At 40.2% G+C, this 20,000-nt stretch overlaps 2 protein-coding genes across 2 annotated transcripts in view; both read left to right on the top strand.

The window, feature by feature from the left end:
- Positions 1-3,331: 3,331 nt before the first annotated feature.
- On the top strand, positions 3,332-13,270 carry LOC127831829 (uncharacterized). The gene is made up of 6 exons (XM_052356902.1): positions 3,332-3,617; positions 9,560-9,630; positions 9,945-10,187; positions 10,671-10,932; positions 12,361-12,638; positions 12,857-13,270. Exons 1-6 carry the CDS (start codon positions 3,521-3,523, stop codon positions 13,061-13,063), a joined length of 1,158 nt encoding a protein of 385 aa, XP_052212862.1. The 5' UTR covers positions 3,332-3,520; the 3' UTR covers positions 13,064-13,270.
- A 1,865-nt stretch (positions 13,271-15,135) lies between these two features.
- The window catches only part of LOC127831928 (uncharacterized), a 12,644-nt gene continuing 7,779 nt past the window's right edge, over positions 15,136-20,000 (top strand). The window contains exon 1 of the mRNA XM_052357008.1: positions 15,136-15,488. Coding sequence (XP_052212968.1) covers positions 15,272-15,488 — 217 coding nt within the window. The 5' untranslated portion in view covers positions 15,136-15,271. The remainder of the gene's footprint in view (positions 15,489-20,000) is intronic.

The following is a 20,000-nucleotide window of genomic DNA, read 5'->3' as shown; positions in this document are numbered from 1 at the left end:
AGCCAATTAGATTTTTTTGTAGCCAAATTTTAGAAACTGTAGCCAAAGTTTTAGCCAAGCATTTGGGACCGCCTCGTGAAAGTCTAGGGGTGTAAAAACACAAATAACTACAATATGAAGCTTAAATATATTTATTACTATAATCATCCTTTTAAAATATTGTACATAACAGAATATCAGTTTATAAAAAAACGTAATAACGTAATGACGACCGAACATGATGACAACTTAACCGAACATAATGTAAACTTAACCCATCATAATGTTAACTGAACCGTTCAGTTAACATTATGTTGGGTTAAGTTTACATTATGTTCGGTTAAGTTGTCATCATGTTCGGTCGTCATTACGTTATGTTCGGTTCATTCGGATCTCCTCGGTACAGTAGTCTTAAAATGGCGGATCGACTCACACGTGCGTTAATAGAGATAGGGCTTTCTGATCTAATTGCAAATTTCTGCAATGAAAAAATTGACGACGAAACGGTATCAAAACTAAAGGCCCAGTCTCACTATGATGCCGGAAGAGCCCCGGTGCGTGATCCGAGATCTACCGGGATAAACCGGGGTTCTACCGGGATGAACCGGGGCTCCGCCGGGGACGACCGGGGCTTCGCCGGGGACGACCGGGAACAACCGGGGCTCCACCGGGAAAGTATTAAAATGTTTAATACCTCCGGGCTGAACCGGGAGTCACCGGAAAGGACCGGCAACAACTGGCGCGGCACCGGCAAAAACCGGGACGGCACCGGGAACAACCGAGACGGAACCGTAGCTCCACCGGGGCCCATACAGACCTCGACAGAGCTACGGCAACGCCCCGGTTGTCTCCGGTGTTGCCCCGGTGCAGCCCCGGTGAATGCCGGCAGAGTCCCAGTATAGCTAAGGTACATCGGTAAACCGGCGCTCTGCCGGGACGCCACCGGCATTCACCGGGGCTCCGCCTGGGCATTGCCGGCGACGACCGGGGTTAAACCAAGGCGTTGCCGTAGCTCTGCCGGGGTCTGATGCCGGTATAGCACCGATGAGTGCCGGTGGAGTTACGGTGTACCGGCTTTCACCGGGGCTCCACTTTGACATTACCGGCGACAACCGGGGCTCTGCCGGGGCTTCACCGGGATAAACCGTAGCTAGTCCGGGGTTGACCGGCTTCAACAAGGGCGGCACCGGGAAATAGTGTGACCGCGTTAAAAAATTTCTACGAATCATCCCGGTTCTTGGCGGTCGACCGGCGTTAGCAAACGGGGATGGACCGGGGCTCTACCGGCTATAGTGAGACTTGGGCTTAAGCGACACCGAACTAAACCGTCTCGGGTTGAAAACGATTGGAGATAGACACAGATTTCGTGAAAAAATCCGAATTAACCGGACATTACGTTATGACAACCGAACATGATGTCAACTTAACCGAACATAATGTTAACTCAACCCAACATAATGTGAACTAAACCTAACATAATGTCAACTGAACCCAACATAATACTAACTTAACCGAACATAATGCGAACTTAACCCAATATAATGCCATCTTAACCGAACATAATGCAAACTCAACCCAACATAATGCCAACATAACCGAACATAATGTCACCTTAACCCAACATAATACCAACATAACCCAACATAGTCACTTTAGCTCAACATAATGCTAACTTAACCCAACATAATGCTAACTTAACCGAACTTAACCCAAGATAATGTCAACTTAACCAAACATAATGCCAACTCAACCCAACATTATGCCAACATAACCGAACATAATGTCACCTTAACACAACATAATGCCAACTTAACCCAACATAATGTCACATTAACTCAACATAATGCTAACTTAACCCAACATAATGTCACTTAAACCCAACATAATGCGAACTTAACAACAAAAGGCAGTTTTGGCGTTCCATAGCTACACCATATAGCCAAAGGTGGGTATTTACTCCCGTTTTATGGGTTATTAAATTCAATCAATTCATGCGCATGAATTTTAAACAATGCTTGTGTTAAAAGCTGAAAAGCGTCCCTTGAAATAAAGATCGTTTACATGTCCCTGACTTACCCTGAATGCTACCGAAACGAAAGCATCATCATCATCATCATCATCATCATCATCATCATCATCATCATCATCATCATCATCATCATCATCATCATCATCATCAACAACATCATCATGATCATCATCATCATCATCATCATCATCATCATCATCATCATCATCATCATCATCATCATCATCATCATCATCATCATCATCATCATTATCATTCAAATTATCGTTAGAATCTTTATCCGCAACAGTATAAATAAAACAGCCATAACTAAAACTATTTGTTTACATGTGTTAACATTAACAAGCTACTGCCGCTGCTGATGTTGGTACTACTACTTCTACTACTACTACTACTACTACTACTACTACTACTACTACTACTACTACTACGATTACTTTTACTGCTACTACTACTACTACTACTTCTACTACGACTACGACTACCATTCCCACTACTACTACTACTACTACTACTACTACTACTACTACTACTACTACTACTACTACTACTACTACTACTACTACTACTACTACTACTACTACTACTACTACTTCTACTACTACTACTACTTCTACTACTACTACTACTTTACTACTACTACTACTACTACTACTACTACTACTACTACTACTACTACTACTACTACTACTACTACTACTACTACTACTACTACTACTACTACTACTACTACTACCACTACTACTACCACCACTACTTCTACTACTACTACTACTACTACTACTACTACTACTACTACTACTACTACTACTACTACTACTACTACTACTACTACTACTACTACTACTACTACTACTACAATTACTACTACTACTACTTCTACTTCTACTTCTACTACTACTACTAATACTGCTGCTGCTGCTGCTGCTGCTGCTGCTGCATCTACTACTACTACTACTACTACTCCTACTTCTACTACTACTTCTTCTACTACTACTACTACTACTACAATTACTAATACTACTACTAATACTTATACTAATACTAATACCACCACTACCACAACCACCACCACCACTTCTACTACTACTTCTTTTTCTCCTTCGTTTTATAGTTCTTATTAACACACAAGTATCACCAGATCTCGAGATTTCTTTGAGAGGCAGGGTTATGCAGGGTTATGCATTGGTACGTTGCATTCTTTGCACTATCGAATTTCAATGGGCTGCTTTTTGTTTCGCTCGCCAACGAACAGGCGACAGATGGCTGATAGATAAGTTTGAATCAAGCACCTAATATTTCATTGAAACGCTCAAACTCGATCAACCGTTCCGAAACGCGCACGCCAACAGCGGATCGCAACGCACACCGACGGAACAATTTGTATTTTAACAGTTTTCAACACTTTTCGGATCAAATTACGATCAGTTATGTTCAGTCTCCTTTCAAAGATTCATTGTGATAAACAGGCATTTGGAATGGTTCAATTTACGATCGGTGTATTTTGTTGCGATGCCTTTGTCGTCTGCTGCCGCAGTTTTCTTTCATAAAGAAGCTGAGTGTCGTGTGGAGAACACTGCATTACCTAGGACACTGGATGTTAAACAAAGTAAGTGATCATAATTTAAAGTAATTAGTGTTCGATACGTGTACTGTTATTTTTGTAGATTTTTTAAACATATACATGGATATGCTGTGCGTTTTGCTAATGCAGACACTTGTTTGGCAATCATATCGCTGAACTGTGCACATATGTGGCATGCGCAGGTTATTAAATAAGTTGCTCTAAGCAATTATGATCGTTGAGAGTAGCTGTAGACTTAAATTTCATGTATGGTAGAGATTGTACGCCCATCATATCCAGTTACTGTATGAATTCATAAATATTTCCCTCATGCACATGTAGGATCTCACAAAAGACATCATTAATGCCATGTTTTAAAACGAGTTATTGAAATTTGTCTCGGCAGATTTATGTTTTCATTTACCTAAGACATTTTTTAAGAAACATTTATCTAATAGTCGTTTGCCGACGTGACGTCATTTCGCATTAACGTTTCGCCAAACTAACGGCATGCGATATGCCAGATAAAGGAAGTAAAGCCAATAAAAACGCTCAAAATAATGTCGTTAACGTGTTTTGGAAAGGCATATTTGTATAGTTAGTTTGACAAAGGAAACGTATGACATGTAATACAAGCAATGTATTTCTCATTTCTAAAGCCGTAATGACTATTCAAGGTTGCATTACCGTGGCGTATTATAATGGTACTGGCTGATCGATACATTTGAATTCAGCATACCATGTTTACCGCTATGTATGCTCACCTAGTCACACGGCAAAAACATGCCACCCTTACTTTTTTATGAAATTCACAACGACTAAGTTACATGTACATTACTTTAAGAAAATACGGCATGTTGTATACTGTCTACATTTTGCTCAGTTTATGTATTGAACAAAAGCGAAAATAAAAGTTAATAATTCGGCCTTCTGACTTGAAAGGTTCTCAACATGTCGTTTGATATATTCCGAAAACTTGAGAAGATGGCTACGCCGGAAACATTACCTGTTCTAAAATACGTGTGCTTTCAAAGTGGATGTTGCAAAATACATTACTAGTACCCTGTTCGTATATGTGGTATGCAAAGCAAATAACTTGCAAAGCGTCCACAGAATAGGTTTTGAAAACACATTTGTTGTACACATTTGATTGTGGAGGTTTGAAATTAATAATTATTCACACACGGTTCATTCATATGGGATGTTTCGAAGCTACACGTGTATCTAGTTCATAGTGGATGTTCCTTAAGCGCGTCACAAGTACCTAGTTCATATTGGAGGTTCGTTAAGCATATCACATGTACCTAGTTAATAGTTTAGGTTCATTAAGCGCGTCACATGTACCTAGTTCATTGTGGATGTGCATTACGCGCGTCACATGTACCTAGTTCATAATGGATGTTCGTTAAGCACGTCGCATGTACCTAGTTCATAGTGGAGGTTCCTTAAGCGCGTCATATGTACCTAGTTTATATTGGAAGTTCGTTAAGCACGTCACATGTACCTAGTTCATATTGGAGAATCGTAAAGCACGTCACATGTACCTAGTTCATAGTAGAGGTTCGTTAAGCACATTACATGTACCTAGTTCATAGTGGTATTTCGTTTAGCGCGTCAAATGTACCTTGTTCAAAAAGGAGGTTCGTTAAGCACGTCACATGTACCTAGTTCATAGTGGAGGTTCGTTAAGCACGTCACATGTACCTAGTTCATAGTAGAGGTTCGTTAAACACATTACATGTACCTAGTTCATAGTGGTAGTTCGTTAAGCGCATCACATGTACCTTGTTCAAAAAGGAGGTTCGTTAAGCACGTCACATATACCTAGTTCATAGTGGTGGTTCGTTAAGCAAGTCGCAAGTACCTAGTTCATAGTGGAGCGTCGTTTAGCACACTACGTATACACAGTTCATGGTTGAAGTTTGCAAAAAAATAGTACGTGTTCACAGTTTATAGTGCAGGGTTGCAAAGCATATAAATGGTACATAGTAAACAGCTTAGGGTTAAAAAGCTTATAACTTGTGCACAGTTCCAAGTGAAGGATTGCAAAGCACATAACTTGTTACAATTTTGACTGATACTTGTTGTAATATCGGTAGATAGAAAAACAAGCTTTGTACTTAACACAATCTTATTACGTGTATTAATTAAATACTTTTTCATATGTTGAGGGGGGGGAGGGGGAACAGCATATCATTGAACAGTTTTAATTTATTCTACGAATTCTTGCCACCATTATAAATTATAATTCTTATGTGGACTTTTAACCATATTTAATGTTGTGCAATATTCGTTTGATTTGCCGTTGAGGCGAGGACAATACAATTAATCAGCTTGTCTGAAACGCTGCACGTCGTAAATCTGAGCAGCATTTCTTTCTCTGACATCAAGCCCTGTTCTGTATTTCTTGACAATAGTGGTGTACGTATATAAGTATTGATTGGATAAGAGGCGGGGACAGCGCGAATTGGGTTGCAAGTTGTTCAGCTGAATTGAAATGCTGTGTTCACTAGGACATCTTACAAACGGAAGTGCGTTATCCTTTTTTCGGATTGTAGTTTTCCGGGAAGAATACAGAACAGTCTTATTGTTTTCCTATACGTGATTTGGCATCGAGACAGGATCTTATAAATGCCTGTATTATACGGCACCTTGCCTTGCTTGTTTGGAACCGGATTATGCGAAGCTCATTAATTGACCAGTAGCAAAAACACGATATGTTTTGTCTGACTGTCAGTCTTGGGTTGTTATTTAAATGATTCAAAGATACTTTAGCTGATTGCGCAGCCTTGTGCATTTATTTACGTGGATGGATCCGAACGGCCCTGTTCTTGGGCGGGGAGGGGGGTGGGGGTGGGGCACCATGTCTATCGAGGCGATGTGTTAAAGTGTACTAATATTCAAACGACGGTAAGTCATAAGACGGTATATTCACTTACTCAATCACTCGGTCGGTCGGTCGGTCGGTCAGTCATGCATTCATGCATCCATGCATTCGTTCGTTCAGGTAATAGTTTCAAATTGTTTAAGGAGAAATAACGACTTCTAGATTGATGCAATTAAAGGTACCCGGACAAAAGCTGAAACCTTGCATTCACTCAACAGTCAACTTCGATTGCAGACAAAAGCTTTCTCTGGAATGTATTCTCAAGGACAAAATCCTAACCGTCTATGTGCGCATCTGGAAAAAAGCTCACCTGAACAATTAGCCCACGCGTGAAATTTGAAAGTTGTTGAAATAGTGCGAGGCACAAACGCTATTTAATTCATTTTTTTATTGATAGAACAGCACACGTATCTGCCACTCGATCACAGTCCACCACACGTATCTGCCACCCGGCCACTGTCTTCCACACGTATCTGCCGCCCGGCCACTGTCTTCCACACGTATCTGCCACCCGGTCACTGTCCACACGTATCTCCCACCCGGCCACTGTCTTCCACACGTATCTGCCACCCGGTCACTGTCCACCACACGTATCTGCCACCCGGTCACAGTCCACCACACGTATCTGCAACCCGGTCACAGTCCACCACACGTATCTGCCACCCGGCCACTGTCCACCACACGTATCTACCACCCGGTCACTGTCCACCACACGTATCTGCCAACCGGTCACTGTCCACCACACGATTCTTCCACCCGGTCACTGTCCACCACACGTATCTGCCACCAGGTCACTGTCCACCACACGTATCTGCCACCTGGTCACTGTCCACCACACGTATCTGCCACCCGGTCACTGTCCACCACACTTATCTGCCACCCGGCCAATGTCCACCACACGTATCTGCCACCCGGTCACTGTCCACCACACGTATCTGCCACCCGGTCAGAGTCCACCACTCGTATCTGCCACCCGGCCACTGTCCACCACACGTATCAGCCACCCGGTCACTGTCCAACACACGTATCTGCCACCCGGTCACTGTCCACCACACGTATCTGCCACTCGGTCACTGTCCACCACAAGTATCTGCCACCCGGTCTCTGTCCACCACACTATCTGCCACCCGGCCACTGTCTTCCACACGTTTCTGCCACCCGGCCACTGTCTTCCACACGTATCTGCCACCCGGTCACTGTCCACCACACGTATCTGCCACCCGGCCACTGTCCACCACACGTATCTGCCACCCGACCACTGTCCACCACACGTATCTGCCACCCGGCCACTTTCCACCACACGTATCTTCCTCCCGGTCACTGTCCACCACACGCATCTGCCACCCGGTCACTGTCCACCACACGTATCTGCCACCCCGTCACTGTCCATCACACGTATCTGCCACCCGGTCACTGTCCACCACACGTATCTGCCACCCGGTCACTGTCCACCACACGTATCTTTCACCCGGTCACTGTCCACCACACTTATCTGCCACCCGGTCACTGTCCACCACACGTACCTGCCACCCGATCACTGTCCACCAAACTTATCTGCCACCCGGTCACTGTCAACCACACGTATCTGCCACCCTGTTACTGTCCACCACACGTATCTGCCACCCGGTCACTGTCCACCACACGTATCTGCCACCCGGTCACTGTCCACCACACGTATCTGCCACCCGGCCACTGTCCACCACGCGTATCTGCCACCGGGATAATGGACATCCCATTATTTCATAACCAATAGGGGGTGAATGAATTCTGTCATGATCATGTTAAGAGCGTAGATTTCTTTCAAGAAATGCAAACGCCCACAATATTTATTTTATTATTTATTATTATACAGTGAACTTTTATTTAACCGGACAATGCAAAAAAACAACACATATCATAGTTCTCCTTTCTTTCGTATACGTGTAATCGAAAAAATGAGAATTACTTAACATTTCAATAAACCAATAGTGCACATTTCGTCGGTATCTCTATCGATTTAATAATTAATTATGTTAAGCACTCATCAAACTTAAAACGCAATGCGAGAAACTACGTAATGTTGAAAGGATCAGTGTCCAGTGTAAAATAAGAGGGGTGGCTGAAAATACCGGGGTGGCACGTGTTCATTTCCCTAGGTATGCATACGGGGTTGGTGTTTATCATGGTCAATTTTAATTCTTTTTAAAAAGAAAAAAAACGGTTTCACTCAATAACTCGATTTTGAATTAAGATATGTCAGTTAAATTCTAAACATGTTTAAAATTGTATAGACATCGCTTCAGATAACATCTATGTAAGTATCGGGTCAATGTCACTGTTACCAAATCAAAGAAAGAAAACGTTTCTGTTAAATAAATCGAGACTGAATTTCATTATCGAAACTCGACGAGCTGATTCCTTTACTCAAACTCTTGTTTTGGATTACGTATAAATTCCATACGAAGTATTGAGCGTTAAAGCATGTGTTTCTTTCCATTTCGTTCGATTTCATGATCATTGTCTTTATGACGACGAATGATGATAGTGATGATGATGATGATGATGATGATGATGATGATGATGATGATGATGATGATGATGATGATGATGATGATAGGCTTTTGGAATTCAAAACCAAATTTAGGGTGACGCTAACATGCGTAACTATCGCTATGTACTTACGTGTTCAACGAAATAGAGCGTTAGTCTTTGTTATCACATTTTGACGGTCGTCCATCCTCTAACATTCGGTGAATTCAATGCCTTGAAATCTGCCTAAGTGAGTCAAACAAGGAGCCGCTGTTAGGCATCAGACAAGAAGACGTACGTCAATAATTTCCCTCCCGATGCGAATTCATGACTTATTCGCAAGATTTGTTCCATTAATTCAGGAGAACGGTCGGAATTTCGAGGCTTGTTGACGAAATTGTATGATTCATATTAATGTGCAAGTACATGTTTGGAATAGCTGTTTGCATAAACACATTAATTCCGCGTGCATTGTACATTTATAAAAACGCATAGAATACACGCACTATAAATTATATGCGACATTATATACATTTAGTGGTTATATTCAAACAATTATTTTGCACGTTGTAAAATGGTAATTTCTATTTAGGAATCGAGATAATTATGGAGACTGCCAGAGTCTTTCCGGATAATTCTGACATACAGTACAAACAAATACAAGTAAGTCATGTTCGTTATTAAAAACGGTGTAGACATATAATCTACATGTATATACTGTAATTATCGATGTGGTATTCCAATAAATATAATTTATTCCTATTAAGAGCTGTATTTCTTGATTAAGATAACAATATTTGAACGCTCAAAATGAATACAATGTAATGAAATTCTTATTGATGTACATGTCTGTCTGCTTTTTGTAAGACAAATGATGTTTTATTTCCGATTTACCCTAACTAAACCTCGCGTTTAATTATCCGTTATTTCTACTCCTGAACATGCTAGCCATGTAACGGTTTTCGCTATGATCACAGAGGGAGTCTACAGAGAGCTTCGTGAGTCTCACATCCGGCTCTTACCCCACCCACATTCGTTCCGTGAGGCCGCACAAGGTGTGCGAGGTGCTGGATAGGGCGCTGCCAAAGGCGACCACGTGGCGTCGAACCCACACTGTCTACGTCATACTGTCACTGATTTTCGTGCTGACGTCATCCGTCGCTATTGCTTTTGCTGTGCACCAAATACAGCTGATCAAATCAAACACTGACGGTGATCAGGTACCTATGCATATAGCTATGTGCAACAACAGTTGCCATGTTTTAACATGTACTAAATTATCAAATATGCCCTAAGGTCGTGTTTGACTTTAACATTGTAATGAATGTATCGCTATTCTAGCCAAAATGTTATGTTTTAGAAGTGTTTACGAGCGGTTTGTTTACGAACTAAAAAGTGGGAAGTTATCGACAATATAGGTGTGAATATCTCTCGACTAATACATGCCCGGCTTTTTAGCGTATCAATTAATGAACTTAGTTAGGAACATACATTTTTTAGTATACATTCGTTTTTTCTATAAATATTTTTTGTACGATATGATAGTGAATCTACACATATTTTGGCCATGAAAGTCCGCAAAGACTCTTTAAGTGCACTACAACATTCTACTTGGATATAACCTCTTTTTAGTTTTTTTAGTGTTAGGAAATTAAAAAAAAAGGTGCATGATCCCGATATTATTTATATGTGTTATTTTTCAGTTCAAAGTTCTACAAAATTCCGCCCAATTTCTTCCACCGAATGCAACAGATCGCCGGTCGCGCCCGGGCGAGTTGCAGGAACAGGCGACTTCCAAGAGTACGTCCCGCTCGGGCGAACGAGACGAACACTTCGCACCAGGTCTCGATAGGACGCCATGCGTGGCGCAGTGCTCTGCGTACACTGACGCGAGATTAGGAGCCATTTGCGACAATGGCTACTGCACGTGCAGCGGGAAACATTATCAGCATGACACTTGTCTTCGTAAGTAAACACAGCCTCATCTTAAATGGTTTGAATCACGTCTCTGAATAGATTTTACAATGTTTATATTTAAACACCCTGCAAAAACGTACAACGGACAATACGCAACGGCATTGTATATACGATAATTTAATTGTACCAATTAGTCTGCGCAAACGTTTCAGGGTAAGTTGCATCATAAATTGAAAATGTGTTACAATATGTGGGACTTTTTAGAAAACATACATACAGAACGAAGTTTTTATTGAAAAGGCAAAACAAATTTGAACACATACAGATTCAAGCATTTGTTTTGTAACCTTCATTAAAATAAATAATTAGCCTAACCATTTGCATGATTTGCCACGAAAATTAAGAAATATATATACTTAGAGGAGATGATTTCAATATGACTGACTAAACCAAGGAAAGAAAAGGCTACACAACATTAAATGTGTATTACCCTGCCATCAACAACTGGCTGACAGAGCAGTGCGTAAATAAAGACACTATTTTTATAATTTAAATATTGATATATATCCCACCAACAGGCTCCCATACTTGTCTTCTACGCAGGATTTTAAATGTGAGTTGTTTTTAATCACAGGTGTTGGGCGCGTGGCCAAGTCACTTTAACACTATCAATTTGTCATAACATTTTTTATCATTTTGAAAAAAAAATCGGAATTTTTTTTCTGATATGATATATATAAACATATATTATATCAGAAAAAAAATCAGATTTTTTTTTCAAAATGATAAAAAATGTTGTTTTGTGACAAATTGATAGTGTTAAAGTGACTTGGCCACGCGCCAAAAACCTGTGTTTTTGATGTGTTCAGTTCATTTTTCATTTATATATATATATTATATATATATATATATATATATATATATATATATATATATATATATATATATATATATATATATATATATATATATATATATATATATATATATATATAAACTGAACTGAATGCATTTTAAAACAAGCCACATTTAAAATCATGCGTAGAAGACATCTATGGATGCTTGTTGGCGGGAGATAAAAACATGTAAACTACAGTTCACACAAATACGTGTTTGGATAACTTTGTTTCGTCCTTTAGAACTGAGGTTAGTGTTCAAGGAGATGGATGAATTGTCATCTGTACAATGTATTCATATCTGACATGTAACCTTCTCACGTGTTTCCCAGACAATATAGTCGAGCTAAGCAAACTGTCTTGTGGTTACAATCTTGGTGTGTATGGTAAAATGTTTTACATCATTTTGTTTGGTGAACAAGTATTGCGCGTAGTTTTGTTAAATCAGAACAAATCAGATAAACAGATGCCTCTCGCTTAAGTTCTTATCGATGCTTCATATCCTAACTTATTTTAATGTACCGTAAATGGTATATCTTAATTGTATTTTTTTCTATAAAAGCTTATATATTTTTACCAGCCGACGTTGAAGGGTGCAGACTAATACGCTCGCAGCAATCACAGTCGGTAGAAATATGGGCAACTCCGACAGCACTATATTCGTGCCAAGATCTGACCTTATCAGCAAATGGGACTTCATTGATCGTGGTCAGCATATATGGCAACCATTACTCGCCCTTCACCCGGTTGTTGTTGACGTGTACATCAATAAGACCCGTGACCCTTGTGGTCGCCAGCCACTTCCCAGTGAGGTGGAACATAAGCCGGCAGCTGTGTGACGTCACTAGGGTTATTCTGGTAAGTTGTTAACGAATGGCAAAAGTTGCCATATATAAATTCATGTATTGTCACGATGATCTAATTCTTAGCAAATTAAGGTTACAATATTCGTGATAAATTATTATTGTGTCTCTTATGCGAAATGGTAAAAAATAACTATAATGATGTTGTTATTAATGTTTGTTTTTAATGTTTGCAATTGTGACATGCATTGAACATAGATCTTCTTTCAACAGCTGTCGGATGACAAAATGTCAATTGGTGACGTGCGTATTGACCAAGACTCAGTCCCTATCGCAAACGTAGTACAGCCTGTCGGCTACGGTGACGACCGACATCACTCGAACACCGTTGAGATGATACGGAAATTAACGAGTTCTTACGGACCTATCGAGTCGTTTACCGGGGCGGCATTTGCAGATTCGATTCGTGTTTCATTGTGAACTGTCTAGATGCTGCAGTATGATTTGACATACAGAATTTTACATGACATCATAAACTGAAATCTTTATAACTCTTCTATTTCAATTTTTGTGCAACAGCTTTCAACACACTAGAAAATAATTCTATTATATTTTTTACTCTACAAAATTTAACAATTTCAATGCAATACTTCGTAGTTATTATCGTGCTTATATGTTGTGCTAAGTATAATGTGTTGTGTAATGTATTATATAACGCGATGATATGGAATTAAACAATAAAAGCGGCGTGTATTCCGCTACAGCGATTGGTCCTTTCTGGGTTCACTTTGCACGTACGAGACGGGCAAAAATATCTGGGTGAACATCACTATCCACACATGAAAATATGACTAACTGAGAGGTCACCTGAGCATACGCCGCTGTGTTTTGGGATCTGAGTTCGACCAGCCATATAGGCCGCAATTAAAATGTGACATATAAGCATTGTTTAATCATTTGTCTGGGAAATTTGACTAAAAAACTTAAATTGGCCATTTAAATGCCTTAATTCTAAATAGCACTAAATGTCTGAAAAAAGCCCGTATCTGTTTCTTAAAACGTCTCTACCTCTTTCCTTACCTTTGTTATCGTTGAGGTATTTGATATTTATAGAAATTATATATTTCACCCATGAAAATAAGTAAGCGGTTTGTTAATTGATATATGAAATAATAACAATATTTTCCCACATTGGAATGTGGAAGAGAAATCCGATATCGTTTTATTATAAATAATCTTCCCGGTAACACGTCAGGCCAACATCTCAGCCGTTGATCACCGGCGCCAGCTTTTTGCGATGCATCAATAAATGAGCCAATGCTACTTTCGAGGTGGCGCTAAGGACCGGATGTTTTTTAATGTCACGTATCATTATAAAGAGTGAGCAGATATTTTGCGCGATACAAGAAGCGACGTGCGAGAATGTACCACGAAATTTCGCCCTTGTGTGCGTAGCCCAAAAGACGATATATCGTGGTAAATATCGCGTGTCGCTTCGTGTATCTCGCAAAAAATATCGTTTATCGCTTCGTGTGTCGCTCTCGATGAAAGAAGGGTGAGATTATAGATGGCACTATTCGGATTCCGTACAGAAACATATAATCATAGCCCATTTGGAAACATGATAACCTTTATAAGTTGTGGCATGGCGAAGTTTTTAACAGAAAATCGATGTATATTGCCTGAATGACAAGCAAATGTTTTACCCAATGAAATAGCTAACACATCAAATTGATGCGTTGAACATATATAATTATATATTTTTCCATGCACAAAACATTGACTTCTTGTCGATCTAATACATAATTTGGTATTGTTCCAAAAGAGATGCAGCCAATGACAAGGAGGTGGCGCTTATGACAAGAGGTGGCGCTTATGACAGGAGGTGGCGCAAATGCACAATTTCAGCTATTTTAATTTTTTGTGCAGACAATACACTTTTTGTGTCGTATTCCAGTTTGAGGGTTCGATGTTGTTTTTTTCTTGATTCTTCGATCATAATGAAATATAACAAAAAAAGTAAAGTCTACATAATTATGAAGACAGCTCACAGAGTTAGACACTTAGCAAATACATTGTGTTAGTATAGAAACACCTACGCATTTATGTTTGACCATGTCTTACCGCAGCTCCAGGATGGGGCAAGTTATTTGTGTTTTCTTACACGACGGATGAAGCAACAGTTTGATCATATTTGCCTGAAAAGAGTGGCTTGATATTTGATAACATATTTTGTGTGATGATGATGATGGTGGTGGTGATTATGATGATGATAATGCTTTTGCTGCTGCTACTGTTTCTGCTGCTGCTGATGATGATAATGCTGCTGCTGCTGCTGATGATGATCATGATTTTGATTGCGATCCCTGAACAACATGTCCATGGTTACATATTAACTTGTCACACTATACAAATCTTTTGCTGTGTACTTACTGAACACTATATCACCTTAGATATAGGCTGACACCTAACTGCGTGTTTAATTGGTGTATTGAGAAATACACGGAAATTCGAATAAAATTTACACTTAGCCTGGGGCATTTGAAAATGATGTCAATTCACGATGTTTAGAATGGGTTTCATTAATTCTAAAATGTGGACTTAAACATTTTCCTGACTGGATTAGCTGGTAATCTTAATGAAATGAAACAAATGTGAAAAAAAGTTGGAATATCGTATTTATTCATCATGGATCTTCATTTTGTACCGGCTACAATGTTATGTTCAGTTATAATATGTGGTATTCTGGCTCGCGTGGGTGGGGAAAGTTTTGATGGAAGGGCCCATTCTTACACACGGAGTTTCGTTGCTCCGACAATAGACGACCTGCGCGAACTTCAGGACAAGGATTTAAATCCGGATGAAACACCGGAACTTGCCGAGTTCAACTACAACAACTATGGAGGTAGGTGTTTCCAGTATCTATTGTTTGCGTCAATGCGAAGGGTACCAAAACTTGGTGGATGGATATTAATAAACCGAATCAGTACAACGAATGTACGAGTGTTGTGGTCCTTCTGCGAGTGCCGAGCTATATATCAGAACCCGATCATAGATTAGGACAGTGATAGCATCTCACGTACATGTACTCCGTCAACGAAAACAGGTACATTATGCGTTTGTATGGAACGCTCAAACTGCCTTTTGTTGTTAAGTTGACATTATGTTGGGTTAAGTTCGCATTATGTTGGGTTAAAGTGACATTATGTTGGGTAAAGTTAGCATTATGTTGGGTTAAAGTGACATTATGTTGGGTTAAGTTGGCATGATGTTGGGTTAAAGTGACATTATGTTGGGTTAAGATGGCATTATGTTGGGTTAAGGTGACATTATGTTCGGTTATGTTGGCATTATGTTGGGTTGAGTTGGCATTATGTTTGGTTAAGTTGACATTATGTTGGGTTAAGTTCGCATTATGTTCGGTTAAGTTGGCATTATGTTGGGTTAAGTTAGTACATTTGTATTGTGTTTGGTTAAAGTGACTATGCTGGGTTATGTTGGTATTATGTTGGGTTAAGGTGACATTATGTTCGGTTATGTTGGCATTATGTTGGGTGAGTTGGCATTACCTTCGGTTAATATGACATTATGTTGGGTTAAGTTCGCATTATGTTCGGTTAAGTTGGCATTATGTTGGGTTCAGTTTACATTATGTTAGGTTTAGTTTACATTATATTGGGTTAAGTTTACATTATGTTCGGTTAAGTCGACATCATGTTCGGTTGTCATAACGTTATGTCCGGTTCATTCGATTTTTTTCACGAAATCTGTGTCTATCTCCAATCGTATTCTTTTAGTTCGGTGTCGCTTAAGCCCAAGTCTCACTATAGCCTGTAGAGCACCGGTCCATCCCGGGTTGCTAACGCCGGTCGACCGGCGAGAACCGGGATGATTCGTAGATATTTTTTAACGCGGTCACACTATTTCCCAATGCCACTCTTGTTGAAGCCGGTCAACAACCCGGCAGAGTCCCGGTCAACGCCGGACTAGCTACGGTTTATCCCGGTGAAGCCCCGGCAGAGCCCCGGTTGTCGCCGGTAATGCCCAAGTGGAGCCCCGGTGAAAGCCGGCAGCGTCCCAGCAGAGCCCCGGTATACCGTAACTCCACCGGCACTCACCGGTGCTATACCGGCATCAGACCCCGGCAGAGCTACGGCCACGCCCCGGTTTAACCCCGGTCGTCGCCGGTAATGCCCAGGCGGAGCTCCGGTGAATGCCAATGGCGTCCCGGCATAGCGCCGGTTTACCGATGTACCGTAGCTATACTGGGACTCTGCCGTCATTCATCGGGGCTCCACCGGGGCAACACCGGCGACCTTCCCAATGACTCCCGGTTCATCCCGGACGTATTAAACCTTTTAATACTTTCCCGGTGGAACCCCGGTCGTTCCCGGTCGTCCCCGGTTCATCCCCGGCGGAGCCCAGGTTCATCCCGGTAGAGCCCCGGTTCATCCCGGCAGAGCCCCGGTTCATCCCGGTAGATCCCGGATCACGCACCGGAGCTCCACCGGCATCATAGTGAGACTGGGCCTTTAGTTTTGATACCGTATCGTCGTCATTTTTTTCATTGCAGAAATTTGCAATTAGATCAGAAAGCGCACGTGTGAGTCCATCCGCCATTTTAAGACTACTGTACCGAGGAGATCCAAATGAACCGAACATAACGTAATGACGACCGAACATGATGGCAACTTAATCGCACATGATGTAAACTTAACCCAACATAATGTTTACTGAACCTAACATAATATCAACTGAACCCAACATAATGTCAACTTAACCGAACATAATGCCAACTTAATCGAATGTAATGCCAACTGAACCCAACATAATGTCAACTTAACCGAACATAATGCCAACTTAAGCCAACATTATGGCAATTTAACCGAACATAATAACAACTTAACCCAACATAATGTCACCGTTACCCAACATAATGCCAGCTTAACCCAACATAATGTCAACTTAACCAAACATAATTCGACCTTAACCCAGCATAATGTCAACTTAACACAACATAATGCCACCTTAACCCAACAAAATGTCAAATTAACCAAACACAATGTCACCTTAACCTAACATAATCTCAAATGAACCCAACATAATGTCGCCTTAACCCAGCATAATGTCAAATGAATCAAACATAATGTAAACTTAACCCAACAGAATGTCAACTTAACCCAACATATCAGTCTTGTTCAACAAAAGGCAGTTTTGGCGTTCCATACGTTTGACAATGTAGTTCACTACGCTTTAAATTGCATGGTTCGATATACAGTCTTCCCTGTGTGGACCAGTCAGTCAAAGGAAGTGGTTAGTGGCCGATGAGGCCAAGTGGTTGCTTCTGGCAAGTGATCAAGCTTTAGATTTTATGTATTTTGTGTAAATCACTGGTCTTGAAAAAAAAGCGCGAAAACGCAGTTCAACATCTCGTCATCCGCATGAAAAGATTGGGTATGTTTAAAAAAACGTCGAAGTACAGAAAACGTTAACATCTTTGACTTTGATTAAATGTTTCTTTAAAATTATATCTGAATTGATTCGGAATTGACATTGTCTCTAGACTCATATAAAATCGAAATCTACTTTTGCGAATTATTGTTTGCTAAATGCGGTACCTTAACGTTGCAAAGTACTCATTACCGATCATATAATTAACGATAATTATTTATACATGTAACATGTGATCTGAGTTTATATTATTTGTTTTACTGTTTTTGGCCTGGGGCGTAGCCCCAAGGCCATAGTAATGATACGAATTTCTGAGCCTATCCGAATTGGTTGGCTGCCAAAATCCAAATTCCCCAAAGTCCGATTTACCACTTAATTCATGCGCAATAAAATTAGTTCTTCGCAGATCTCGATAACCCGCCTTGTAAATACAGAACATCACTATATAACATAACAGTGTTGCCAAGCATTAGCTACGACATAGTTTTTATTGTTTGCATATTCACGCGAGAATAAGTTTCTCACTTGACAGTCTAGGCCGACAAGATACGAGTGTTTACGGAGACAGTAAGAAAATTTTTGTTCTGAGACATTTTTTGAAGACATTATATTTGGTATTTATAAACATATTTTAAAATATTGTTATTTTATTTTGCGTTAACAAGACATTCCAGAAAAAAAGAAAATGAATTTTTTTTATTCACGATAATTCTTGGAAATAGACGAAGTAACCTGATATGGTATTTCACTGGGCAGATCGAGCGCGCAAATCGAGCGCGAAAAGTTCTACGTGAGACAAATTACACAATCTGTACACCGTTCTTTTTCAGAGTAAGTGGATTTTCTTCTGTATACACATTACAAAGGAAGTATGAGTGTTTTCCTGATCTGTTAATTATGTAATAAAACGCTATTTTAGGCTATTGAAAGTGATTTATTTGACGTCAACAATAACAGTTTTTTGCGGCCATGTTGTTGCTGTTGTATATCTTCACCGCCTATGTAGACGAACCTCTACTTGATCTTTAGAGTTGAACAAAAGGTTATCGTTCCCACCACCAGTATCGTGTGTCCTCCACCGTCTTTATACACGGTAGTATATACACATATATTGTCTTTTCCTACAGTCTCTGAGCTTCTGCACTCATTCGCTAGGGTCAATCCGTATTAATTCGGACAAAGGGAGAAATTCGGACAATACTTCTTCCCAAGCACACTAAATCTAGCCCCAGGCCTTCAAAGCCTACAGCGCTTTGATTTTACTATTTTCGTGTAATGATTAAGGGTATCACGTTTACAGATTTTTCTAAACGTTTAAACGAAATTAAATAAACGAAACGTTACCGTTTAAACGGTATCCCTATGTCCGTTTTAAAAGCATCAGTGCCATCGCATCTCTAAACTGAAAGTAGCAATTATTTCCGGAAGTTATATTTAGTGCATATCCCATTCGCGCAATGACGTCATATTAAAACCAACTGTTCTCGTCGTTGTCGAACCATTGGGTTACACTTTGTCTACTTACATGCCGTAATATTTTGTAACAAAGACGAATTAATATCGAACCAACATTCCTTAAATAAGAGTAAACCGGTTTTAAAATTGTCAATGTTTTACTTAACACGATGTACATCAAAAGATGCATACTTCAATTTGTGTAAAAATATTCCTATACGGAGATTGTTCGCCATATCTCTTGAAATGAATGCCGATGAAGAAACGTCGGAAAAATTTCCTCGTGCACTTCGTGCCGACGCGCGTCGAATGGTTAAGACGATTCGGGTCATGCTCATGCAACAAAAGGCGGGAATTTTGTGATGACGCGCGTTAAATATTCAAGACGTCTAGTCCGTACATGGTGTATTGTTATGTTTACGGTATTGTGAATAAGGGGCATGTGGTGCACGTGATACAAATAGTTTTTAATACGAATCTTTTTCAGCAGCTGTTAACAAGCTTTGCAACG

The sequence above is a fragment of the Dreissena polymorpha genome, chromosome 5 (genome assembly GCF_020536995.1).
Source record: "Dreissena polymorpha isolate Duluth1 chromosome 5, UMN_Dpol_1.0, whole genome shotgun sequence".
NCBI lineage: Eukaryota > Metazoa > Mollusca > Bivalvia > Myida > Dreissenidae > Dreissena > Dreissena polymorpha.
Note: the sequence above shows the minus strand (reverse complement) of the source record. Positions and strands in the feature narration are given on the sequence as shown.